Source organism: Stegostoma tigrinum, chromosome 40 (assembly GCF_030684315.1).
Source record: "Stegostoma tigrinum isolate sSteTig4 chromosome 40, sSteTig4.hap1, whole genome shotgun sequence".
In the NCBI taxonomy this organism is placed as follows: domain Eukaryota; kingdom Metazoa; phylum Chordata; class Chondrichthyes; order Orectolobiformes; family Stegostomatidae; genus Stegostoma; species Stegostoma tigrinum.
In genome coordinates this window covers 16,275,001-16,302,293 of record NC_081393.1, presented here as the reverse complement: position 1 = coordinate 16,302,293, position 27,293 = coordinate 16,275,001, and the positions used below count along the sequence as shown (strand labels likewise).

The window sequence follows — 27,293 nt, the reverse complement described above, 5'->3', positions numbered from 1 at the left end:
GTGCAACATGAAGCAGAGCAAAATTAAGTCATTAATTCTTGCTGCCAAGGATTTTAACTTGAACATATCACTGTGAATTTTGCCCTGATGTGTCCAGAATCGCAAGATCCAGAGAAATAATACTATCATCAAGAACTCAGTTCAGGAACAGCAGGCTCAATCCTCCACTCAGGAATTATACGTTGTTGCAAAATCAAATCACAGCTAGGAATCAGTCAAGGCTTAAAAAAACAAACAAGAAAGTTTTGTTGATACTCCGTCACAGCTTAAAAATAACCTGAATGATGTGTCATAGAGCTGCCTAATTGCTCAATGTGATAACGTAATAGCCAAAGTGGGGGCTACTAGACCTCCAGTTCAATTCCCAATTTGATCAGCCTCTGGTCCATTCCAGCCAAAGCAAAAGTTAGAGCTGCTTCAAATGACCCTGCAAGGCTAGACTTCATAGAAAATAAAACAGAATTGCTGGAGTAGACCAGTGGGTTTGGCAGCAGCTGAGGAGAGATGTACCATTTGAAAAAGTGTCATATTGGACTCGAAATGTTAACTGTTTGTTTCCAAAATGCTGCCAGATTTGCTAAGTTTCTCCAGCAATTTATGGTTTCATTTCAGTCCTCCAGCATCTGCATGATTTTGCTTTTATTTTTGAGTAAAGTACAGCACCCCATTTTCCATTGTGAAAGTTGCTCAATGAGCCTTTTGGGAAACTATGAACATTGGGTGAGAATAAAAAACATTCAGACATTGTGCTTTTTGCAGGATACAACAAGAGGAGGCTGGGGTGGACTTCAACCAGGAGAAAGGTTGAGCAGGGTGGGAATTTTTAAACTGCAGGCATGTTTGTTTGCATCAGGCATCAGGCCTCAAAAGATCTTTCTGTTACATCATGCCCACCATCAGAAAAGCGCCCAATCGCTGACATGAGTCTCTAGTCCAAGTTATATGGCAGCCTTTGCTGCCTCAGAGCTTGCAGTCCCAAAATCTTGATGCAGAACTCTAGCTATATAGTTAGTGGCAACTAAAGTTGACTGGATTACTTTCACATCCTTTAAAAGTGTTTCAAAATGCTCCCATCATGACAGCCAACTCCTAGACCTCCCGATTACAACTAAAGTATGATTCATTGCTGTCATACAGAACCATGGAATTGGTTGAAGAATGAAGGATATGAAAGGCTCAATCAAGACATCTAATTCATTGAGTCCATCTTAAGCATCAGAAATGTACACTATCAATTCAGCTGACAGCAGAAACATATTCTGAGGTGAATTGAGACGCAGAGAAATCTGCGTGTCCTAATGTATGAACCACAGAAGGTTTGTGTACTGGTAAAGTAAGGAATCAGGAAAGCTAATAGAATGTCATATTGTTTGGTGAGGGAATTGAATTCAAGAGTAGGGAGATTATGCTTCAGTTAAACATTGCATTGGTAAGACCACATTTAAAGTAGTGTGTATAGTACTGGTCTCAGTACTTAGTGAAGGATGTCAATGTGTTGGAAGCAGTTTAGAGGTTTACTGGATTAAAACCTGTAAAGAGTAGATGGCCTTATGAGGAAAGATAGACAGATTTGGCCTGTATCTTCTGGAATGCAGAAGATTCAGAGGTGAATTAAATGAAACATGAAAGAGTTTGAGGGTTTGGTGATTGTAATGAGGTCAGCCAGGTAGACCTCAGAGAATGAGTTCCCTGATTGGGGCTGTTAATCTGGTCCAATCAGGGAACCTGGGCTGATAAGAAGAGAAGTGTCAGAGGTTCTGTTTACTCTGAAAGCTGGTGCTGGGGAAACTGGATCAGTGTCAAGGACTCTCCTGTGTAAATAAAGGATGACTCAGTGACCGAGTACCCGCTTCTGCAGAGTTATGAATTTTGAAAACATGTTTTCTCTTGTGGGAGAATCTAGAACTAGAGATCATAGTTTGAAAAAAAGAGTTAGCTCCTTAAGACCATAAGACACAGTAGAAATAGGCCATTCAGCTCACTGAGTCTGCTCTGTCATTCAATGAGATCATGACTGATCTGATAATCCCAACTTCACTTTCCTGCTTTCTCCCCAAAACAGAGATGAGGAAACACTTTTCCCTCAGAGGATTGAGAGTCTGAGGAATTTCCTTCCTCCAAATGCAGTGGATGCAGAATTTTAAAATATGTTTAAATGAGAGATGGTGAGAATTTTTATTACCAAGGGGAGGAAAAATGATCAGGGATATGCAGGAATGTAGAGTTGAGGTTAAAATCAAATTATCCATGATCTTATATAATAGCAGAGCAGATGGGACGATCGAGTAGCCTCTTCTTGCTCCTTGTTCATACATTCAAGGAACTTTTAAGCATAACTGATACGATCACAGGGCTAGATACTTTAACCTAAGCTTGTATCTTTGAGAAGTCCTGGCAACACAGTGCTTGCTGGACAAAAGTAAGGAAGCTAAGAAAATAACATTTAATAAAAAGTAAAATAGAGGCAGGACAAGGCAACACCTCTAACTATTTGCCTGAATTTCACAGAGATGATCAGCTAATTATGAGTGTGAGGGGTAAATTTTAAGATTCAGTCCTCCAGATGCAGAACTCCAGAGACAAAATCATGCCTGTGATTTGGTCAGATGTCTGCCACATTAAAATCCAAAAAATGCACTCCTCTCCTGAAAGACTCTGTGCCAGACAATTTTGAAGTTAGATAAAGTAGAAGAGGAAATCGTTCATAGAATTGCTATGTCACAATTGCTTGATGCAAAAGGTGACTGGCCTGCTGTGCATGAACCAGCTTTTCAAATGGGCATCTTTACCAAGTGATAACATCATTACCAATATTGTCTTTTCACCACACCCCAACACACCTTTCCAATCCAAATAATCACTGAAAGCCTTCTTGACTGTCTCAGCTGAACCTGTCTCCAACCACACTTCCAAGCAGTGCAGCCTATCTCCTAACTTCTTGCTGAATGAAAACATTTGTTTTAATATCACCCTTGCTTCTTTTGCACATCAGTTTACTCTATTCAGCTCACTCTCAACATTGAAAAATTCTAACAAAATTATTTCAATTCTCCTTTCAGACTTCTCTTCAGGAAGAAGTCCCAGCTTCTTCAAGTTATCTTTGCAGCAGGCAATTGGCCTCAAAAGATCTTTGAGTTCGGAAGATTTTCCTTATCTACCCGATGTTCAAGACTTGGAATGTAGAAGGAAAGCATGAATTGATGGAAATAGGTTCCACAGTTGTGGGATGATCACAACTATGCATTAGGTTAAGGGATGGTGATAAGTGAGAATGTAGGGTAGGTGAGGACTGTCCAGGTCAATGGAGTGAGGATTGACATAGAATTCTGAAAATCTGGATGTGAGTTTGCTTGCTGAGCTGGAAGGTTAGTTTTCAGACGTTTCGTCACCATTCTAGGTAACATCATCAGTGAGCCTCCGATGAAGCTTCATCGGAGGCTCACTGATGATGTTACCTAGAATGGTGACGAAATGTCTGAAAACTAAACTTCCAGCTCAGCGAGCAAACTCACATCCAGAACCTCAACCTGAGCTAAAAATCTTCTCAAAACTTGCTAATTCTGAGAATCTCTGACTGCAATACTACACATTAACCGATGAAGACAAAAAGTTGTGATAGAAAAACATCTAGACCCACTGGAGACAAAAACAAGAGGAGGCAAAATAAGAAACTGTGATTGGGTAAGCAATGCTTTGTAACTTGTGTCATATGCTTGCAAAATAAGGCAACACAATTAAGAAAATTCAGGCTCAATTTCAACATTCAAGAAGCATCAGAAACCAGTGGAAATAATTTTCAAACAACAGGGCTGATATTTTTGGTAAGACACCTAAAAGGTTGGTTTAAATTTCTTAAATTATGTACGTGAATTTATTACATTTTGTTAAAACATGACATAAATTAGTTAACATGTTTATTGATGCTTTGACATTGTTTAATACAACACCTGCAATACTTTTGAATCCCTTCAGAGAAACAGACAGTCTTTCACATCATTAGCTAATTAGTGGCAAACTATAATTTTAACTGCTTTTGCAATGATATTCAGGAAGCTCATTCTGTAATTCCCACCTGGCCAGGTGTGCATCATATCTTTTCTGAGAAACAAGTACATATTTCTCCACTAGAACCCTGCTACTTGCACTTGGAGGAATAATTTTCATCATGTATTGAAGGGTATTTCCGAGTTCAAAACCTTATCTGCATAGGCTGAAATTCTTGTTAGCATATGCTTCCACTGACAAAAATACACTGAAGAACATTCTCAGGTAGCAACGCAATATTAACTCCTCTGATAGGGAAGCAAATGGGAAAATGCATGAATATTAAGAGGCGTTCCACTTCTTGAATTCAGTTTAAGAATACCATTGGCCAAGCCACATTTAATAAATTTCAGAGCTCTTCACTCAATTATAAAATATTTTAACTGTTATTTTAACAAAGTCTGAAAATAGTGAAGAAAACTATTTGTTTATGATCTTTATGCACCATGTGTGCGTAAAAGGTAAAACAGTGCAATATTTTGACAACATTCTGGTATATTTAAAATCAAGTTTGGGCAGAAGGTCCTGAAAGTCCTTTTTACCACTACCTTATTTATTTATTCAGGAAAGGCTTTTGATTGAAAGCAATTATAAATTAATGAGCAGTTGTGAACTGAGTGTTTCTGTTTTTGATTAGATTAGATTAGATTCCCTACAGTGTGGAAACAGGCCCTTTGGCCCAACAAGTCCACACCGTGCCTCGCAGCATCCCACCCAGACCCATCCCCCTATAACCCACACACCTCTGAACACTACGGGTAATTTAGCATGGCCGATCCACCCAGCCTGCACATCTTTGGACTGTGGGAGGAAAGTGGAGCACCCGGAAGAAACCCACACAGACACGGGGAGAATGTGCAAACTCCGCACAGACAGTTGCCTGAGGCTGGGATCGAACCTGGGTTCCTGGCACTGTGAGGTTGCAGTGCTAACCAGTGAGCCAACGTGCCGCCCTAAGTTTGGTTTGTTGAAACCAAAGAGCTATGAGCTCAGAAAGAAACACTTTCTCAAAGCTGTATCTTAATACTGGTGCATTTCAGAGATGACAAAGTTCCGAAAACCTGACATATCAATCATGGGTAAATAAAAATGCATCAAAAACAAAGTTGCTGGAAAATCCCAGTAGGTCTGGCAACATCTGTGAAGGAAAAAGCAGAGGAAGGGTCACCAGACCCAAAATGTTAACTCTGTTTTTGCCTTCATAGATGCTGCCAGACCTGCTAGGCTTTATCAGCAACTTTGTTTTTGTCTCTGATTTAAAGCATCCGCAGTTTTTTCAGTTTTTAAATAAAACTGCAACATTGTCTGGATGCAGCTCAGTATGTTCTGCAGTGCCAGAATTTTGTACCTCTTTGCGATTCTACCTCCAATCTTTGGCACAAATCTCTGACATTTTTCACACAAAAGGTAAGTATTCACAGTTTGACTACGGAGACTTCCAATTTTTTGGTAGCTGCTGGAGCACTTCTGCATCCAAAAAGTAATCAAATATGGAAGCAAAGATATCTATACGTGCTGAATTGTGAAAAGGACCAAAAGAGAGAAGTCCATTTATTCTTACAATACTTGCAAATCCTTGCTGGTAGCATTGGTGGTTTCCCAAAGTTGGGATATTGTACGCCTGTTGTAAATTGGTAGAAAACTATTTCACCTGCCTGTGACGCCAGTATAACAACTAATCGGGATGAATGAGTCTTCACAAATTATCATCTGCAATTTCTAGTTTCCCTGTCCCACCAACTGTAAGAAAGCTCAAAATCTACTCCAAGGTTTCCTATTCCCTGGTCACAGTCTACTCGTTTATTATTGTAAGCAAGATGTTATTTTTGTAACAAATAGATACTCAAATAGTTTTTACTTTTTTAAAAAATGCTAATTTAAAAGTAAAAACCTGCAATAAACCCCTGATCTTGCTTGCATGTTTCTTGTGCTCTTCTCTTCCCTAGGTATCATTGTGATTATGAACGTGTTGCTGAAACACAGCTTATGCCAAGGGTTCACGACAACATTACAGGCCCTAAATCTAAACTCAGCCAGGTCAGGGTGTGTCTGTCACCATTAACACCCTAACCATCGAGCTAACTGAAATCTGACAGAAGTCTAATGTCAAGGTTCTGGATAGGCTTAAGATTTATAGTGACTGTGAATCACTATCTTCCTCAACTTTCTCTTCAAAGAACAGTTCTTTGATTTTTACATTTTTACGAAAACCTCACAAGTGAGGTTGAAGACAGATTTCAAAGCCTGTCATCAGTGCAAAATTGGAAGCTCAATTCTAACTTGACACTAGAAAAGTGGTTGACAAGGAATTCATTTATATAGGAGGATAAATTCTGGAAATTTCAGCATGATCTTGACTCTTTGCAATTACGTTAAAACTTGAAATACGGCACCAATATGACCTCTATAAAACCAGTAATTTCTTACTCCCCACCTCACAATGTTTACACCATTATCAAAAACATAACACAGTACAGCAGTCATGTGGATGTGCCAGTGTTGGGCTTGGGCAGACAAAGTCAGAAGTGACATGATGCTAGGTTATAGTCCGACAGGTTTATCTGAAATCATACCCTGTTGGGTTATAACCTGGTGTCATGTGACTTCTGACCACAGTACAGTAGAACAAGTTTAAAGCATTCACGACAAGATTTATTTGAATAAAAGAATAATGAAGAAGCTGTGATTTCTTGGGTCAGGGAAACTAACCACCGGAGTACCAGGCAGGAACATTGAGTCCTCACAGCTGATTTTTTAACCCCTTCAGCCTCCCCAAATTTACAAAAATTTCTCAAATCTACCTTTTCACAATTGCAGTCTTCTGAACTACCATCTGAAGTCCAATGACTGAACATGAGGAATAAACATATGGTCAAACATTCTACTCTCACCTTCTGCTCATTTTGCAGTCTATGCTGGAAACAATTTCTTCACTCTGCCTGCTTGTTTCTCATTTCGTTGAACACTGGCAAGCTGTTAGCATGTGACACTCATGCTTCTGATTTATCTGTTAAATGTAATTGCTGTATGAGGTACCAGAGGTAGAACTCTGAGACGCTTAACATATTTTCATGAATTAGTTCAATCCTTTTTCGGTAGGAAAGCCAAACTAAAATTGGCTAACATGTTGTGAATAAAAGCAGCGATTAATATTCTAACTCTGGAAAACCACGGCAATAGTCTAATTAAGGTCTTACATGTATTTCCACGGTAAGCTGTTTTTGTAGTACAGAAATTTTGAAAGATAGTTCTACCTTTTATCATGCACACTAAACTATCAAAAACAGAAATATTAAATAACAAATGAGATAGTTTTTAATGAAAGCTCAAGGCAGTATGGAGTAGCTTGTGCAAGATTATGACAATTAACATTTCACTGCGGAAGTGTACCTAATTCTGACTTCTAGTATTTCTCAGCATGAGTAAGATCATTGGAATAGGAGTTGGTCATTTAGCTCCTTGAATCTGTTCTGCTGATATTCAATGAGATGACAGCCGACGTGACCTAAATGCACAAACCCAGCATTGCCCCATATCCTTGGATACCTCTGATAAACACACATCACACTGAGGTTTCAAATTAACAAAGGGTCTAGGCCTGAAACATCAGCTTTTGTGCTCCTAAGATGCTGCTTGGCCTGTGTTCATCCAGCTCTACACTTTGTTATCTAGTATCAACGCTGTCTGCAAAACTTCCTTTCAGCCTTTCTGTGAGATGGAGAATCTGAATCCCACTTTTGAGAGGTCTATGCCCCTTGTCACAAGTGAGGTTTGCAGCATTCTTATGTCTTGGCACTGTCTCTCTCAGATGAAATGGAGAGATGAAGAGGATCACATGACCCGTCATAAGTTCAGCCCCACAACAAGCTTCAGTCATTCTGTTCCTCAAGGTTCAAGGGAAGACCAGGCGTTCAAATAGGAAGAAGGTACAAGTTATTCCCAACCTGTAAATAATGACCAGGCCAGAGGCTCTAATGGTAGTGTTCCTTCCTCTGAAACAGGAGGCCACAGTTCAAGTCTTATCTGTTTCAGAGGTGTGTCATAAAGGTTGACTGAAAAATGACAATGACCAGGCCAACCATACTAATGAAGGGTAGACAGGTCGGTCAGACTTTTGCACAGCTGGAAAGCAGGGTGTGATTCACACAAGTAAGGAAACACAAACTCAGCAGGGGCCATTTAAACCAGACAAAAAACAAAGTATTGCAGGTGCTGGAGATCTTAAGTTAAACCAGAAAGTGGCAGACAACTCAGCAGGTCTGGCTACATCTGTGGAGGGAAGAACAGAGTCAACGTTTTGAGTCCAATATAATTCTTCTTCAGATCGACACTTTGCAGAAATACAATCTCTTGGAGCAGATGTAAACATACTTGAAGGGCAAATATGGCTAGTACACTGACTTGGTCTGGAGTTTTTTTTCAATGCTGTGCTCAATCAGTTTTAAGAAAAAAACAAGCTGTAGCTGTCATTGAAACAGTTTCTAAAATACCTTTCTGGTGGACTGTTTTGACTGACAGCTTAGATAAAAGTAGCAACAACTGGTAGTGTTTGATATTTCCCCAAAGACGATCGTTATGTCATTATGAATGCTTGGCTCAGTTTCAAAAGCAACAATTACCTAAGCATGGAATTCTGAGTTCACACCTTGATTGAGAATTTAAAGAGGCCATTACAGCATTACTTGTCTTTGGTCTGCAGTCTGAATAGAATTTTTTAAAATAAAGATAGGCCATTGGTAAATGTGAAAGTTTTGAACTGATTTTGTCAAAAGAAGATTCTTTTCACTGTCAAATGTATCGGACTAAGATCAAAATACTACAGGCCTTCAATGTTTTGATTTTTCGTCGACAATAATGAAGTCTACTACAAATGCAAATTTTAAATAATTTTAAGTCTAATTAAAAGCATGTATTTGTTGCAAGTGCCACATTCATTGTTTGTATCACGCTTATGTCATAAATCTGATAATTAAACAAAACACAAATTGGTGGCACAGTGGTTTGCACTGCTACCTCATGGTACCAGGCACCCAGGAAAAATGCCAGCCTTATGTGGAGTGTGCATGTTCTTCCTTTTTTTGTGAGAGTTTGAGCTGGGTGTTCCCGTTTCCTCCTGCAGTCCAAAGATCTGCAGTTAGGTGGACTGGCCATGCTAAATTTCCCCATTGTGTCCAGGGATGAGCAGGTTAGGTGGATTAACTGCGGTAATGTGGGAATTACGGGATAGGGTGGGGATGGGATGCTCTTCAGACAGTCAGTGCAGGTCCAATAGGCTGAGTGGCCTTTAACTGCACTGTAGGGGTTCTGTGATTCTATACATCCCCTAATTCTAAGAGTTACTGCCATGGGAATGCCACTATACACACACACTTAAATAGTATAATTAGATATTGCCACTATCAATCTTATTTTATGTCCCACTGCAATTGTGGCTCACTTGTTACGAAATGGGGCAGAGGCTGACACCAGGAGTTGTTTAAGACTTCTAAATTTAGGAAAGTATTGCAAAGACTTTGGCTGTTATGGTTCTATAATGGCTGAAAATCACAAACTCCAGGCATTTCCACATATTGCTCTTCAAAGAGAAATTTTATGTCGTACACAGGCTGAAGAAAGAGTCAATAACCTGGAATCAATTCAAAAATTCAGTTCTGACATTAGAAGAGTAATGAGCTAGAAGGTGACTTTTTCTTGCCACATGTACGAAGATACATTTTTGAACCACTAACATGGTCTTGACTGCCAGCAATTAAATGATGATTTGCACAATTCACCAGTGACACTCACTATAAATTCTGACCAACTACGAAACAAATAATTTCTCACCATCCAGTGCACCAAAGTCAAGCAATCATAGACTCTTAAGATACAACTTCTTTTACACCATAATGAAAAACACAGCAAACCACAGAAAGACAAGTTTATTGAGTTCAAGATTTACTTGAACAAAGAAACACTGAAGATGCTGTCTTTTTCAGTCATTTGAACTCAACTTACTTTCAATATACTGCTTAACAGAAAAGTCACACCTACAGCTGAAAAACAGAACATTTAGCCCACCTGGTAATGCTAGCATTTGCATAGCTCGCAAGCCTCTTCCCACTTCCTATTAATCTCATTTTATCAGTATTTACTTCTATTCCTTTCCCTGAATTCGTTGTTGGATTTAAAGACTTTTTTTAAAAACCAATCAGATATCATGGTACACATGTGAGGCAGATGGGACTTGTACCTGGGCCTTCTGGCTTAGAGATAGGAAAACTAACACTGCACCAAAGAACTCTCCTGTATTGGATTTTATATTTTTCAATCAATCAATGTGACATGCTTAGAGCAGGTGGGATTTGGACAGAGGCATTCTCAGCTTTTTCTCAACAAAAAGGATGGTGGCAGTGTAGAAGTTAAATTTACCAAGGGACAAAAGCAGCTTGTAGCAGTGAGCAGTTATTTATCAGACTGGGAGAAAGTACATTGGCCAAGAACAAGATTAAGTTGTATTATTCCAGTTTGTGACTAATTATCTGCACAAAATGAGACCTCAAGAAGAAATACACTATTTGCGTGAATTTCAGTTTCTAAAGCACCAAGTCTTTTTGACAGAAGAAAAAAAAAGTGGAGTTTCACGATGTTTCGTTGCCATGCTTCCAAAACTGCAACAAAGTAAAGCCTAGTACATGCATTTGGATATACATTGATTAACTTTTCTTCAGATATACAAGCCTCAGCCCTCTGAAGGGGAAAAAAAGTAACTGAAGTTGTAAATATTCCATCAGGGTGACAATGTCCAACTTTAACATTTATTTAGCAAAGTTCTTCCATTCGGAAGTATTTCTGAAATGTAATCAAATGATATTAGAATTTTAGTGATTTAATTCCAAACTAGATACATACTTTTCATTTAACCCAGTTAATAAAGAAGGAATCTTCGTCAGTTTGGTTGATTTAGTCAGCAGGCAAACTCTGTAAAAACATTAAGTTTCCAATATCATTCAGTTCTTACCTGTGCTTCCCAAAGGACGAATTGTGTACTCATTCAATGTGAAGCCTTTTTCTAGTGCTTGGGTCCTCATGTTCTTGTTAAAAAGATCACTGCCAGTGAAATAAAGCACACCGCAGAAATACTGATCTTTTGGAATTAGCCTGCAACAGGAGAAATGCACAGTCAGCAGTGAGATTCCAAATTTAATAGACACAAGTTAAAACAATATTGACTCAGAGATAGTAGGATGCTGGAGTCTGGGATAACAAGGAGTGGCGCTGGATGAACACAGCAGGCCAGGCAGCATCAGAGAAGCAGGATAACTGACGTTTCGGATCTGGACCCTTCTTCAGAAAACGTCAGCCTTCCTGGTCCTCTGATGCTGCCTGGCCTGCTGCGTTCATCCAGCTCCACTCCTTGTTATCTTAAAACAATACTGGGTCGTCAGAGTGTTTGAACCCCAAACTTGGCCAAAGTGAGTCACATGGAAGGCTGGATAAATACATAATTTGTTTAATTTTGAAATACCGGCATCTGGAACCAACTTTCAAGATTGAAAACAGAGACAACCCAAAGTTCCTTCTGAGGCATAGTTGCATCCTCTTCAGCATCATTTCTGAACGTTTGATACGTAATCATTGACTTCAATGATACAACCAGAGTAAGTAACACCTGCAGGTGATTTTCACAAATATGGGCACGGTGCTCCAAGACTGAATAGACAAAGAAACGTTCTAGTCCGAACAGAGAATATATTCAAAATGCATACATCAAGGACAAAGACTAAATAAAGGGAAGTATCATGGACTAGATGTGAAGTAAGTTTCACCCCATGATCTATTTCAGAATGAGGTTTTTAACAGAGCAGTGCTCATACTCTCCATAACATATTGCCACTTCTGAATTTACAGATTACAGTCAGAAGAGGTTACCAACAAAATTACATAAAATTAAGCATAAATCATCACATTAATATTTAATTCAGGATTGCCTTGTTAACCTGTACCGGAAACTGTGGCAATTATGTTTAACTTCCTGTGGCCTAAATTATTGTTTAACAACTCTAAACTGGTCAACTAAATAGATATATAATCGGTTGTGTTGAAGTAGATATATAATCAGTTAGAGCCAAGTAATATGTATGACATGATTTGAAAACTATATGGAGGGGCCAAAAGCAAATAAAAGCATATTTTATTTAAGAGGTTACTAGATAAAGTGGCAGGGTAATCTAAATCAGTCACAGTCTTCACATAGGCAATTCAACAGAAGCCTTAATAAAATAGCAGAATGCCTCTTAAATATAGGCAATTTTTCTAATCATAATGGTTAGAATTTCATAACCTTCATTTAAGCAAAATGTCACTTTTTATTTAAAAAAGAATGCACATCAAGCTGTTTTCAGTTGACTTTAAATTGAAAATTGCTTGTTGTACCGGGGTTGAGAGAAGTAGTCAGTCCATGGCTTCAATTGGAGACTCTGTTCTGATGTGAATGGGAAGAACCAAGATTGGCAGTATGGGAGGTCTACCGTGCTTAGGCTAAACAAAGACAAAACCTAAACCACAATGGGGAACACACAGCAATCTGAGCTGATATACAAAACTGAAAATAAAGCATGATAGTGCACCATTAAACAATATCTAGACATAAAAGCAAAATACACGTTAAATTTACATTAGTTTGGGGAAAGTTGACTATAAATCTAGGTATTTCTAATAGGGTCATTAGAAATATCTTAAATGCAAGAATCCACATCTGCCCAACAGACTGCGCCATTTGACATTTCCTTGGTTTATCTTCCACAAGCATTCAACAAAAGATCACATTTGGGTAAACTCACTCATTCCCAGCATCCGCACACTAAAAAGTCCTACTTTATCATTCAAACCACCTTCTCTATTTCAGCAATCATTCTAATGACCGGTTATTTGTGGCCCAGTGAAGATGCATTATGATTCAATCTCTCTGCTTAGTTAATTTCTGGTTATTCTACAGTGTTACTCCAGAGCAGTTGTCGCTCACTTATAAGTTTCTTGTCCATTTAAAAAAAAGATTAACTTTGTTTTGGAATTGGATAAACTCTGCCAGGAGTGGGCGAACTGCCTAGTCCCTTTTAGGGGACAGGATAATAGAAGAATTGGGAGTATTTTTCGTTTATCAAACGAGGCTTGTGAAAATTATCATATGAAAATAAACTAGAAACTGAGGCACATTGAAATGAATCGCAAACTGCATCCAATAACAGCGCCACAATGAGCAGTGCTACCTCCCCCTCCCTTACTGTCAATTTAGGAGATTGTTTATTGCCTGAAACTGTGAGCTTTCTGATTGAATAATCAGGCAATTAGACATTGCAAGTGCTCACATTCAAGAAGCAACACTTTGAATAAGCAGAAACAGTTGAAGAGAGGTACACTTTTTTTTCTATTTGTTTGTGGGATGTGGGTGTCGCTGGCTGGCCAGCATTTCTTGCCCATCCCTAGTTGCCCTTGAGAAAGTGGTGGTGAGCTACCTTCTTGAACCGCTGCAGTCCTCCTGCTGTAGGTTGACCTGCAATGCTATTAGGAAGGGAATTCCAGGATTTTGACCCATTTTCCATGGAGATCACTCCTCTATCTTTGATGAGCAACTATCACCTGAAATTTCAGAATACTTTAGCTGTACGAGCTCAATCCTTAGAAAATGAGCTGAAACTAACCACTGTTAACCTATGTGAATTGATCCCTTTCAGCAAGATGAACAAAACTTAGACAATTTAGAAACACAAAGTACAGTTTATAACTGAGTGTCTCAAAAGGATTTGCAATGTTTTATAATGACAAACTGCCATCCCAAACTCAACTCTGCTTGAACTAATGGCTTTAAAATGAACAAACAAAGACCACACAGACCACACAGTCACTTATGAAAAAGATGAGAGATTTGCTCAGGAGTATTAGAACCGTTGGCTAATGCCACAGATAAGATATACTTAATTCACAGTCATGAGTGGTAAAACTAAGCCAGCTCAAAGATGCTAACTATTACTAATTATTGAATTATTTTGTAAAATTATAGAACACTATCCAATACTAACCAGGTAATTTTGTTAACATATCAGACAGAAATGGAAAAAGGCAGGCAAATCAGAAAACTTAAAGAGAAGGGTTCTAAATAAGCTCCACTGAGTAAAAACAAAAGGGATACGTGAACGTCCAGAAGATTTTTATCAGAAATGGGGCTGATAAGCCAAGACATGGTGAAGATTCCACAACATTTCGTGAATTTGGAAAGATCAAGGTAAATCAAAGATGAGTAAATAGGCAATGCTAATTTTGGGTTTTAAATGCTAAGGAATATACAGAGTTTAAAAAACAGTAAACTTAAGAAACTGCGACAACTAATGATGATAAAAGAACTAGATGGGGAAGAGAAACAATGTGCAAATCAATATACTTTTACTTGCAGCTTTGAAGGCAAGATCCTAGAGCCAGGACCAAAGTATCAAATAGATCAATAGGAACAGACAAAAAGATACTGTAATAGAGAAGACAGAATTAGTGATGAGAGAGCAATCAGTGATCTGGCAGAAACTGTGCTTTGTACACTATTCAATGGCTATTAGAAGGGTCTCAGTATAAACATCGTGGAGTGACTCAAACTTTATACAGCTAAATTGTTGACTAAGATTGTTATTTAGCACAGTTAAAAGGTCAAGCTTTTTTTTCCCCAGATGATGTTGCAAGGTTGATATTTATTGCCGGTCAATGGTTGCCCTGGAGAAGCTGGTGCCTTCTTCTTGATTGCTGTATCTCTAAGCATCCCACAATGCTTTGCACTTCCAGTTCCAGGACACTGACCCTGCAACTCTCACAAAGGCAACTTTGGTGGCAATTAATAACCCTTCAGCCTTATAGATTCCACTGGCCTGAAGCGCTATATGAGTTTAAATTCCAGCATACTTCCCATTTGGAGTAAGATATCTAGTTTTGGAGATAAGAGAATGATCCAAAATCCAATCCACAAAAAAACTCTTCTGTTCCTGCTAACTATTGTGACCAACGGCCCAGGCATCCCCATAAACACAGCTGATACAAACTGAAGTGTAACTGCCAATGTCAGGCTAATTGTTTCATTTTACTTTTCCTCCTGGAGGCCACCCACATGAAGCATCTCATCTCATCACAAGACACCAAATACAAGACCACCATCAATCTCATATTTGAATGGCTATGTGAAAACACAAACTAAAAAGAATCAGATGTCAAATTAGGAACAATTGAACAAAACGTCGTAGCTACATGTTATTCAATGTACAAGTTACAAATCAACCTTGACAACTGTCAATTGGGAATTATCAATTACATACAGCAAAAAGCCATAGGCATCAAAATAAGGACCTTGCTTAGTCCTGAAAATTAGGTTCATATAAATTCAGCTCCATGTTGGTTTCATACAGGATTATGAATTTCCCTTTTGGCATCCTTTCTGCATTCTCTCCATGTGACCCCACCAACCTCCGCTTTACTTCTGAAGGCAATACTGGATTACAATTCCATAGACCCCAGTAACTATTTTGAACCACATCCAAATAACCATTGTTCACATAATCTTGATAATTAGTCCAAGCAGGACAATTAGCTATGTGGGAGGACATGAAGACTCAGCCAGATCCTGTTTTTTTTCCTGTCATCCATAATCTTCAGCAGGAATAGGCACAGCTCTTAATAAATGTTCTCCCCTTACAAGCACTGAGGTCAATTGTACCATATCAAATTAGCTGAATATTGATTAAGAACTTAAATTGCAACTTCCTTGAAGTGCAAAATGCAGAATCACACTACAATGACATTAAGTTCCTGAAGTCCATGCAAAGAATCTATGCAAGGTAGAATTTGCCTTTTTAGTTTAGAATTATTAGATTAATTTAACGGAAACCATCTCTGAAGTAAGTGCAGACAAGAAGCAAAAGGAATGAGATTGAATCCCTATCTCTTAGTTTCCTGCTGAAGTTTAGCCTCTGCCCTTTTGTTGAAAATAAAACTGGATTTAAAATTGAGCCTCTAAATCCAGTTCAGTAAAGAGTGAATTAGTGCTAAAGTCATTGTCTTATACATATTTTTATCAGCAACACGAGCTGTGAGGGAGTCATCACCTTCAGCCATCAAGGAAAAGGAACACAGGAAAATAGGAACAAACTACAGAAAAAGTAGAAAACCTGCAAACACAAAAAATGCTCTGGGAACAGCAAAATTTAGTGAAATGATTAAACAGCTGGCCAGTACAACTTGTCATGGAGAAGTGCAAGTTACTACATTCTGGGAGAAAAAAACAGAGAGTGAGAATACAGTGTCCACACCTCAAAACTTTGCAAACGGGTACAACCAAGCAAAATGATTCATGGGGTTCAACTGTACAATTCCTAGGGTCTAAATAAAATCACAAAAAAGCCTCAATAACATTTTGAGATTAATAAATAATGTGATAAACTTCCACAATTCTATGGATTTAGAAGACAATAAATAAACGCACAGCTCAAGAGAGAGGGGAAACAGCGAAGCTGAGGAGTTCTAAACAAAATGAAAATAAACAAAAAAGACAGAGTACAACAGCATTCAAGCGACATACAGCTCATTATAAACAAACCATATGTTTTTGCTAAGAAGGTTTATTCAGCAACTTGTAACAAGTTTAAAGCAGAAAATGAACTTCCAGCTACCTCACAAACATAATTTCCCTAATGTGGAGAATAATATGGTATCCAAGTTAACTACTCAGTTCATTATTCCTTGGCAACCATCCATATTCTGCACCTGCTGTCAGTTTATATTGCACATGGTTCCTAACTAACAGGTGAAAAAGTGGAATGATTACAACTTTTTCAGTGCAAAAGAAAAGCTAGCAAAAAGAAAGACCTTACAACATTGAGCTACTTTATAAAGCATAAGTTATCAAACTGCTATCTTGGGGTGTTGACCACATTAATCGGACAGGTGACAGTTGAGGGAGTAGCATTCTGAGTGACTTTGAGAATTTACAAATATCGGATAAATTAACTTACCTAATGTCAATTCTCCTGAAGGGATAATCACTACCATCACTATCATCTGGCAATCGGCAAACACCCTGTTGAAGAAGGAAAGGCAAAGAAACAGTTGGTGAAACACAATGGCTCCAGAGATGAGAGAATAATAACGCACAGGAGGAATCTCATTTTGCCCATCACGTCTGTATCTCAGAAAAGAATGCCACTTTCTTAACATAAAAACAGAAATTCCGGAGAAACTCAGCAAGTATGGCAGCACCTGAGGACGGAAAACAGAATTATGATTCAAGTCCAATGACCCCTTTTTAGAACTTCCCTGGAAGTTGCCCGTCATGATTTTTGCAGTTACCTAGGCACATTGAAGGGTACCACTCACAAAGTGCCATTATTTAGTCTATAGGGCAACTACAGCACAGTAACGAAATAACATTTCAATAAATATCAACGCTGCATTTTTGTGATTGAAGTCTCCCCATGTGATTCTTTACAATCAGATGCAGAAAGATTATCAAAGTCAGTGGGAACAACTAGTGGAAACTGGCTTTGAAACCTGATGTGCAAGTGGCCTTGAGTCAGTGCAACCGTGAGGTAGATTTGTAAAATATATTAATACAGAACAGATGAAAGTTGCTGAGTTGGCGATGGACAACCCCAAAGAGGAAGAAATTTTTTAAAATGACTAAAACTGGTTGACTATTTTAGTCCTCTCTTGCGTACTTTTCCCAACCTAGTTACAGGTGCTAGAGGCAGAAAAAGAAGCTCAGCACACATAGTTCAAGATCAGGCAATAAATGCTTCATTCTTTGTATTTATTTTGATAGTTTTGAGTGTATTCATGTAACTTTATTCGTTATTTTATGTTGGTTGTGAACAACTTTAGTTTTTGTCAAGGCATGACTGCTGATTTGCAAATCAGACTGCAAATTTCACAAGTCGTGGAATAAAATAACATGTCTATTAATGAAAAGATACGATGCAATGCAAACCAAAGTGTTTAAATCTGGCTTATATCTCTCAGCTTATTGCAAAAACACAATGGAATGCTCACTGCAATTTAACATGCAGCTTGAACTTGCAATTTAACAGCAAGTTGAAGCCAAAAAACATTGGAGAAACTCAGCAGGTCTGGCAACCACAGTTAATATTTTGAGTCCAGTATGTCTTCACTTTCCTTCTGAAGAACAGTCACACTCGACACTAGAAATGTTAACATTGTCTCTCTCTCCATTGATGCTACATGACCTGTTGACTTTCTTTAGCAGAGATAACAAGGTGTAGAGCTGGATGAACACAGCCAGCCAAGCAGCATCAGGGAAGCAGGAAAGCTGACGTTTTGGGCCGAGACCCTTCTTCAGAAAACCTTGTTATCTCAGATTCTCCAGCATCTGCAGTTCCTACTATCTCTGAAATGACTTTCTTCAGCATTCTCTTTTTTCGTTTTAGGTTTCAAGCATCCACAGTATTTTTCTTTTACTCAAGTGAGTTGAAGCCACACTGTGCTCATTCAAAAATGTTGCCATTAACCCCATTCAATTCAGTGAATAGAATTCCTCTTTTACTTTGAAATAAACAATATGGATTTTACAAAACAGTTTATACAAAGTCTTTCTGTGATTATTCTTTAATTTTATCCTCACTGGCCACTTCATAACAGAAAGAAGAATCTGTGATATAACAAATGTTCAAAGCTCCAGTGGACACTCTACTTTTGCGTAGAGGTTTTTTATAATTATTTCTGTTGTACCTTTCTCGGGATCGTTTCTCCACCGAAAGAGTAACAGTATCTCTTATAAAGTGAGAAGCACAGTATCAAAAACAAAGACAGAAATACGGATACAGGAGTATGATTACAAAATTCAAAAGGACTTGTAAAAAAAAATTTAAGCCCACTCAAAACAGCTTATCAGTCGGCAAAGGTTATCAGCTGGCATAATCAGGACAAATGTGGACCCTCTCAAACAATATTAATTTTAGTGCAATTATGGAAATGCTTAAGTTATTTGCCATTTCAGAGTTTTTTGGAACTTATGGGGTAGCATTTCTTTCCAAAAATCGAGATCAGGAATATGCATCAAGGGCAACCACAGAGAAAGTTGTGGACTCCTGTCCCAAATTCTTTATCATCACTTGCTTCCCGCAGATCAACTTCAATGTCCGTGACTTACATGGGAGTCTCTTGAAATTCCTTGTTTGTTTGGTCTTCATCAGATCCACCTAAACATTTCCTCTTGACAAAGCTGACAATGCAATCTTTTATTAAAGAATGTTAATACTTTAGGAATTCAAGAGAAATCCATCAAGCCCAGATATCCCAGTGTTCTATCCAAGTCAATCTTACCTAATGATTATACAACTCAGCTTTTCTATATTAAGAAACACATAATTCCCCCTTTGCCTCACTTTTGTTTCAATAATCTTCTCTGCTAATATTAAAAAGGTAATTCTCTCCTTGATAACAAACTTCATTTTTGACCCGTATCCCATGGAATTTGAAGATGATTATAGTGAAAATGCCATTATGATTTTTTTAATCCAATGTGAAAACTATTGTGGGAAATGTTTTCAAATTAAATAAACTCGCAATATCACTGGTGTGCATCTTAAAGTAATGATGTGCAAATTGTTTCTGTCAGAAATATACTACAATATTGGAAAATGAAATGGAAACATTGCACTTTAGTACAATTTCATTCAGATTAAACGGAGAAAATATGTGAAAGGAGCAAGTAAAATTTTAGAAGACTGACACCAGATTTCACTTTTGTGTTCTTAAATGTTGACAGTTAATTGTAATATTTCATTTGCTAACAATCAATGCTTCTTTTCAGATGAAATTGGAACAGTGTTCCTTCCAATAGCATTTTCTAATTTCAAACCAAAACGAAATCATTGTCCACCTTGAAAACAAAATGGCTTTATATGAGGGAATAGCAATCCTACCAAAAATGGCTATAATTATTTTGAAAAGATGAAAACGGGAAAAGTTCTATATCTATTGGTACAACCAATACTCTAAAACCTATATTAAATTAGTTGACAAAGCTAACACATTTGACATGTAACTGCAATCATGCGGATAAAACAAAAACTTATGTCAGCACAAATAAGCTAGTCTTATGGAAATCATGAACTCATTCCAATGTTCCCTTTCATTAGTTTTTAATTACAAATTCCAAATTCACACAGAGTTGCAAATTTAAGATTGTACCACGTAAGAAAAAGATATCTTTCATATTGAGACAAAAGGGAGCAGCTGGAACAGCAAACAACGGCATCCTGAAAGCCCTGACAAAAGTTTCTTTCTGAAGCTCTGCTCAAATTACGTTCCAGAGGAACAAGACTATATTTCAGAAATTTGGATCTCTTGTCTCTCTTATCCTCCTGTTCTTCAACACTTAACAACGTTGTCTTGTTGCCTGCACAAGAATCAATGGGTCACAACACAAGAAGTTTGAAATATCAACTTTCTGTTTCTAAACCGTATTCGCTCAGGAGCTTTCTCTCATTGATGATGGGTGTCACAAATTTCATTTCAGCTTTCATAAACAGCAACTTCTGTACAACGAAGGGTTCAAGGCTGTGGATCCTGGGACCATCTCATTTGTACTGCAGTCAACAAGACAACACAAACAAACTGAGCCATTCGGAAGCTTACAACTTGGATTTTATTTCCATTGCCTGATCTTGAGAAGAAAAGAACAGAAATGGCTACTAAACATATTTGAATTACATCATGGTTGACTGTAACTTAAATGGAAGAAACATTAAATTTGAAATAACACTGCAGCCAATGAGCTTTTCATCCTCACTATGACCAGATTATGTATGTTTTTTATATTTGTTCTTGAGATCAAGGCTACAGTGGTAAGATATTACCTAATGCCTATTCTTAATTCACTTGATAGCATTAGAAGTTAGCCATATAGTATGGGACCAGAGTCACATGCAGGACAGACTCTCTATATTTCTCAGCACAGGACGAAGCCAATTTGGTGGTATCAAGCCTGTACTGGTTCTTCATCCAATGAACTCTACGCCATTGCTCTTTTCACAAAGCCCTGCAAATTTCTTCTTTTTCAGTAGATTCTAGTTGGCTTTTGGAAGTTACTATCGCTGAAGCAGATTAATGATCTGTATTTTTATTTCAATCACAAAATGTTATTTTCTGGTGCCATCTCTCAAAACACAACTTTAATTAAAAAGGATAATGTTTGCTGTGGTGGAAAGAGAACGCAAACCACTGCATTAACAGTAAAATAGCCACTGGTTAAGTATATGGCTAATGTGGCTCTTGTACTGACATGTTTTGAAATATTGAGTCTTTGAAGGAAAGCAAATAAACTTAACATAAACCAAAAGGAATGTTATATAACACGTTAGTGGATAGAATCTGCAAATGAGACTGTACATGACAAGAGCTGAATGCAGCTTACAGGATGCAGTAGTCAGCACAAGTTGAGCTACCCTGTCTGCTTATTCCAAACTTATTGGTGGGATGTGGGCATTATAGGCTGGGCCAGCATTTACTGCCCATCGCCATTGCCCTTGAGAAGTAGGTGGCGTGCTGCCTTCTTGAACGCCTGCAGTTCATGAGATGTAGTGACACCCTCAAAGCTTTGAGAAAAGGAGTTCCACAATTTTTGAGCCAACCACACTGAAGGAACAGTGATAGATTTCCAAGTTAGTGGCTTGGAGGAGAACTCGCAGCTGGTGCTGTTCCCATGTACCTGCTGCCTTTTCCTTCTCAATGGAAGAGATTATGGGTTTTGAAGATGCTATCTTAGGAGCCTTGGTGAATTTCTGCAGGGCATCTTGTAGAGGGCCACACACTCCTGCTACTAAGCAATGTGGTGGAAGAAGTGGCTGTTTGTGAATATGGTGAAAATCAAATTAGCTGCTTTATGTTTCAGCTTGAAGAATCATTGTATTGGTCTTGAAATGTTAAACGTGATTCTCTCCCAACTGGTGCTTGCAGATTTGCTGAGTTATCTCCAGAGTTATAACGAGGTGAGCTACTGGCTTGGATTGAGGATTGGCTGTCTGACAGAAGGCAGAGAGTTGGGATAAAAGGCTCTTTTTCGGAATGGCGACCGGTGACGAGTGGTGTCCCGCAGGGCTCAGTGTTGGGGCTGCAGCTGTTCACCTTGTATATTAATGATCTGGATGAAAGGACCGGGGGCATTCTGGCGAAGTTTGCCGATGACACGAAGATAGGTGGACAGGGAGGTAGCACTGAGGAGGTGCGGAAGCTGATGAAAGATTTAGACAGTTTAGGAGAGTGGTCCAGGAAATGGCTGATGAAATTCAATGTGAGTAAATGTGAGGTTTTGCATCTTGGAAAAAAGAATACAGGCATGGACTATTTTCTAAATGGTGAGAAAATTCGTAAAGCAGAAGTACAAAGGGATCTGGGAGTGTTGGTTCAGGATTCTCTAAAAGTTAACTTGCAGGTAGAGTCCGTGATTAAGAAAGCGAATGTAATGTTGTCGTTTATCTCAAGAGAGTTGGAATATAAAAGCAGCGATGTGCTTCTGAGGCTTTATAAAGCTCTAGTTAGGCCCCATTTAGAATACTGTGCCCAATTTTGGGCCCCACACCTCAGGAAGGACATACTAGCCCTGGAGCATGCCCAGCGGAGATTCACACAGATGATCCCTGGAATGGTAGGTTTAACGTATAATGACCGGCTAAGGATCCTGGGATTGTACACATTAGAGTTTAGAAGGTTGAGGGGCGATCTAATAGAAACTTACAAGATAATGTATGGCTTAGAAGGGGTGGCCGCAAGGAAGTTGTGGGCACAGCCTTAAAATTAGAGGGGGTAAATTGAAAATTGAAACGAGACAATATTTCTTCAGCCAGAGAGTGGTGGGCTTGTGGAATTCATTGCCACGGAGTGCAGTGGAGGCCGGGACGTTGGATGCCTTCAAGGCAGAGATCGACAAATTCTTGATCTCACAAGGAATCAGGGCTACGGGGAGAGTGCAGGGAAGTGGAGTTGAAATGCCCATCAGCCATGATTTAAATGGCAGAGTGGACTTGATGGGCTGAATGGCCTTACCTCCACTCCTACGTCTTATGGTCTTGTGGTTTTTCTGCCCTAGTATGGATTACTGTGACTATGTTAGATGAAACTCTAAGAAAAAGCTTTTTAATTAGATCATAAAGATATACAGCACAGAAACATACCCTTCAGTCCAACTCGCCCTTTCCAACCAGATATCTTAAATTAATCCAGTCCGATTTGATTATTGAGGCTAGAAATTAGTCCTCATACACATGGAATAAATACCATGTAATTTTGCGAAATGAATTAATGTGAACTTTAGGAGATAACAAAGCGTAGAGCTGGATGAACACAACAGGCCAAGCAGCATCTTAGGAGCACAAAAGCTGACGTTTCGGGCCTAGACCCTTTATCAGAAATGGGAGAGGGGGAGAGGGTTCTGAAATAAATAGGGAGAGAGGGGGAGGCAGATTGAAGATGGATAGAGGAGAAGATAGGTGGACAGGAGATAGACAAGTTAAAGAGGCAGGGATGGAGCCAGTAGAGGTGAGTGTAGGTAGGGAGGTAGGGAGGGGATGGGTCAGTCCGGGGAGGGCGGACAGCTCAAGGGGGCGGGATGTGGTTTGCAGGTAGGAAATGGGAGTGGGGCTTGAGGTGGGAGCAGGGGACAGGTGTGAGGAAGAACAGGTTAGGAAGGCGGGGATGAGCTGGGCTGGTTTTGGGATGCAGTCGGTGGAGGGGAGATTTTGAAGCTTGTGAAATCCACAGTGATACCATACCTCCTCCCTCACCCTCATCCCCAGGAAGACTTTCCACATCAAGCAGATGTTCACCTGCACATCTGCCAATGCAGTATACTGCATCCGCTGTAGCCGTTGTGGCCTCCTCTACATCGGGGAAACCAAGCGGAGGCTTGGGGACTGCTTTGCAGAACACCTATGCTCAGTTTGCAATAAACAATTGCACCTCTCAGTTGCAAACCATTTCAACTCCTCCTCCCATTCCTTAGAGGACATGTCCATCCTGGGCCTTCTGCAGTGCCACAACGATGCCACCTTAAGGTTGCAGGAACAGCAACTCGTATTCCGCTTAGGAACCCTGCAGACCAATGGTATCAATGAGGATTTCACAAGCTTCAATACCTCCCCTCCCACTAACGCATCCCAAAACCAGCCCAGCTTGTCCCCGTCTCCCTTACCTGTTTGTCCTCTCACCTATCCCCACCTACCACTTCAAGCCGCACCCCCATTTCCTACCTGCTAACCTAATCCCGCCCTCTTGACCTGTCCATCCTCCCCGGACTGACCCATCGCCTCCCTACTTCCCCACCTACACTCACTTCTACTGGCTCCACTCCTGCCTCTTTAACTTGTCTATCTCCTCTCCACCTATCTTCTCCGCTATCCATCTTCGATCCGAAATGTCAGCTTTCGTGCTCCTAAGATGCTGCTTGGCCAGCTTTGTTCATCCAGCTGTATGCTTTGTTATCTCAGATTGTCCAGCATCTGCAGTTCTTATTATCTCTGAATATTAGGAGAAATGTAATTTGAAACCACTGAAGGGTGGATACCAGAATTATCCCAGGTCCTCGCAATAGGGAGTACTGTTGCATAAAAATAAGCAACAACTGAGTATTTAGATTAGAATAAAAAGAGGGGAAAAGTGGCTGCACAAGATGTATACTTCACTGGATATTATTGAAGGATAACAATACTTGTAAAGTGACACTGCTTCTTTCACAAGCGTGCGCTGTGCGTGCCTATCTATAAATATCGGCACTATCGCTTCAGTAACTTGAATTAAAATCCTATAATGTTATTTTACATCTTCTGAAATTACTCTCCCTTCACAATCAGCAGCTGCTAATGTTTTCATTTCTAAAAGATAATGTCTGTGAACAAAGTGCCATGAATCTACAGTATTGAAGTTTTCATCAATAGCCTGAACTCTCAGAATGTGCCAGTATCAGCTGAAAAATTATTCAAAAAGTTCAAAACTATTTATTTTTTGATAAAACAACAAAAAGATTCATGTGAAGTAATTGTGTAGAGTCACTTCACAGTGACACTCATCGAGGTAGCTTACTGCAAGTAGTTGCTGTCGTCAGTTCAAGCATGAGTACATAATCTCTCTCAGACAGCCTGGTGTGAAGACAGCTGTTCACTCAGCTCAGAAATTTCTGATGGGAAAGGCCTGAAGCTAAAAGACAGCAGATCTTCTGCATGCACCTTTCCTGCCAATAATTCTATTGTAGCATTTCAATATCTGGAGAATAGCATGAGGAAAACACATTTTCAGTTACAGGTGCTTGGCAAACAGATGACAAATTCCAGATGAGCTCAAATCATGCTTACAAATTAAATTCTGCAGTTAGGTCCGTGAGCAGTAGAAACCAAAGCCACCTTGAATGCTCATGAACCTTTAGTTTGTCCACAATTGCAAGGAGAGTTATTCTTTCAAGTCATGTGAACAACAAATGATTGGACATCATATACTTGAAAGGGCAACATTCAGGAGAGAGGATTATCTCAACAAAATTCCAAAGCTGATCTGCACGTATAATATTCTCAGAATGTGACACTATGGATTGTTAGATAATTAAAACATCAAACAGCAATTGAGGCTGCTTTAAATAAAACCTTAATCTGAATAATAAATATGTTCAAGCAGATGTTCCTTGGTGTCTGTATTCACATGATAAAATTAAGATTATCTTCCACCATTGCATGTTTCTCATCCAAGTGGCAATTTAAAAATGATAAGGTTCCTTCTGAATGTGAAATACAAGCATTACAAATCTACAGGAAATAGAAACCTGGTGACACATCACAAGTAAGGTGCATATCATACATCCTTCATCACAGTTGTGTGAACAAAATAAATCCAGTACTTTTGGGACTTGCAAAGTCTGTGCATACATGATTTTCTCTGTACCACTACGTAAACATATATTACAATTAAAGGTGCATTAATAAAGTCGGGAAAAATTATAAAATGAAAAGAAACTGCAGGTTCTGAAACTATATGAAAAAAAAAGCTACAACAGATCTTGACAAGCTCTTCTAACGAGAAAAGGGAGGAAGCCAATCAATGTGTGAACCTTTCTCTAGAAGTTAAAACTTTAGGAAATCCTTAAAATGATGCAAAAGAAAATCTGAATTACGCAATTTCCACACAATAGAAATTTCAACTATGTGGAAGAAATTTACTCATTGTCCTCTTAAGTTACATGGTTTACCATAAAAGACATGTGGCCAGCATATAGGTTGGAACATGTCATTTCTCTGTGGAAGGTTCATCTTACCTCTACTGTCCTACAATACTGTACTAGATTTTTGTACTCCTCCAATTCTGGTCTCATAATTTTCTGATTTTAATCACTCCACTATTGACCATCATATCTTTAGATTCTTGGGCCCTCAGTTCAGGGATTACCTCCCTAAACCTCTCAACCCTACTTTTCTTCTTTAAGACAGTTCTTAAAGTCTGTTCTTCAATCAAGGGTTTGGCCACCTGTCCAAACACCTATGGAGCTTAGCTTAATTTTTAGTTAATAGGATTCCTATGCAGGGCATTGAAATACTTCACCAGATAAAATTGCTACATATATGTTAGTTCTTGCAGATTTGAGAAGAAAAACAAGTAACATAAATGCAACTTTTTGATTTCATGGGCACTCGTTCTACAAATGTTAATGAAAAGAGGGATGGGACGATTGCAGGGCAATTCTGGATTAATCACGAAAATTGCTACCTTAGTTTGTGATAATCTATAACTGTTTATATTTCTTTGGGCCTAATATCTTTTGAATCTAATTTGCCAAGTGTCTATATCTTGCACCACTTAGCTGATCTGTTCTCTTGAATTAGTATATAAAATGACTCTTTTAGAGCTCGAGAAACATACATTATTTTAAAACTGAAATACATATGTAGGCTTTTAGTTGTATTATAAATTGCAGTATTTGCTTGGAATAAAAATCCATCATATGGAAAAAGAAACATATTTGACATATAAAAGTTTTGCTTTATTACTACCTTCATGCCATTGTTCTCATTTGTAAGAATGGTTTGTCCAAGTGTACATCTTTAGGATTAGTCAGTATTGTGCTTTACCCTTCTTAAGGGGGCACTTGAAGGAGGTGAACTGAAAATAGCCTCACTCCTCTCAACCTCTTCATTCGCAGACACAATCAACCATTCTCATTTTTGTGGAATCTGTGAATGTTCCTCAAC

General features: G+C 38.8%; 1 protein-coding gene across 2 annotated transcripts in view; it reads right to left on the bottom strand.

Moving 5' to 3' along the window:
• The window catches only part of polb (polymerase (DNA directed), beta), a 115,092-nt gene that overhangs the window by 1,015 nt on the left and 86,784 nt on the right, over positions 1-27,293 (bottom strand). For both annotated transcript variants that reach the window (XM_048523111.2, XM_048523112.2), the window contains 2 exons: positions 17,067-17,131; positions 11,045-11,184 (listed from right to left, as the gene is read on the bottom strand). In XM_048523111.2, the coding sequence (XP_048379068.1) occupies positions 11,045-11,184; positions 17,067-17,131 (205 nt within the window). The remainder of the gene's footprint in view (positions 1-11,044; positions 11,185-17,066; positions 17,132-27,293) is intronic.